We start from the raw sequence: 200 nt of genomic DNA on the forward strand, positions 1-200 counted from the left end.
GAACATACTTGTGCATGTTGGGAAGGTTGAACTCCAAAGTCCTGTGTCTAAACATTCAATTTCATTTTCTCCTTCAAGTTCATACTCAAAGGTACAGAATACATTTAATTTTCCTCCTGATTTCATTCTTGAGATGATCGGAGAAGTTCTCAGACCTGGGCCCAGTTGAGGAACATTACAAGGAATGCCTGCAGTGATAA

At 39.5% G+C, this 200-nt stretch overlaps 2 protein-coding genes across 5 annotated transcripts in view; both read right to left on the bottom strand.

The window, feature by feature from the left end:
• The window catches only part of LOC118598679 (complement factor H-like), a gene marked incomplete in the record, with an annotated part of 60,185 nt that overhangs the window by 32,797 nt on the left and 27,188 nt on the right, over window positions 1–200 (bottom strand).
• The window catches only part of LOC112150175 (complement factor H), a 66,268-nt gene that overhangs the window by 16,983 nt on the left and 49,085 nt on the right, over window positions 1–200 (bottom strand). For 3 of the 4 annotated variants that reach the window (XM_036211593.1, XM_036211592.1, XM_036211591.1), the window contains one exon: window positions 9–188. The exons of the other annotated variant lie outside the window; for it this stretch is intronic. In XM_036211593.1, coding sequence (XP_036067486.1) covers window positions 9–188 — 180 coding nt within the window. The remainder of the gene's footprint in view (window positions 1–8; window positions 189–200) is intronic. 4 annotated transcript variants of the gene reach the window in all.

The sequence above is a fragment of the Oryzias melastigma genome, linkage group LG4, assembly GCF_002922805.2.
Source record: "Oryzias melastigma strain HK-1 linkage group LG4, ASM292280v2, whole genome shotgun sequence".
NCBI lineage: Eukaryota > Metazoa > Chordata > Actinopteri > Beloniformes > Adrianichthyidae > Oryzias > Oryzias melastigma.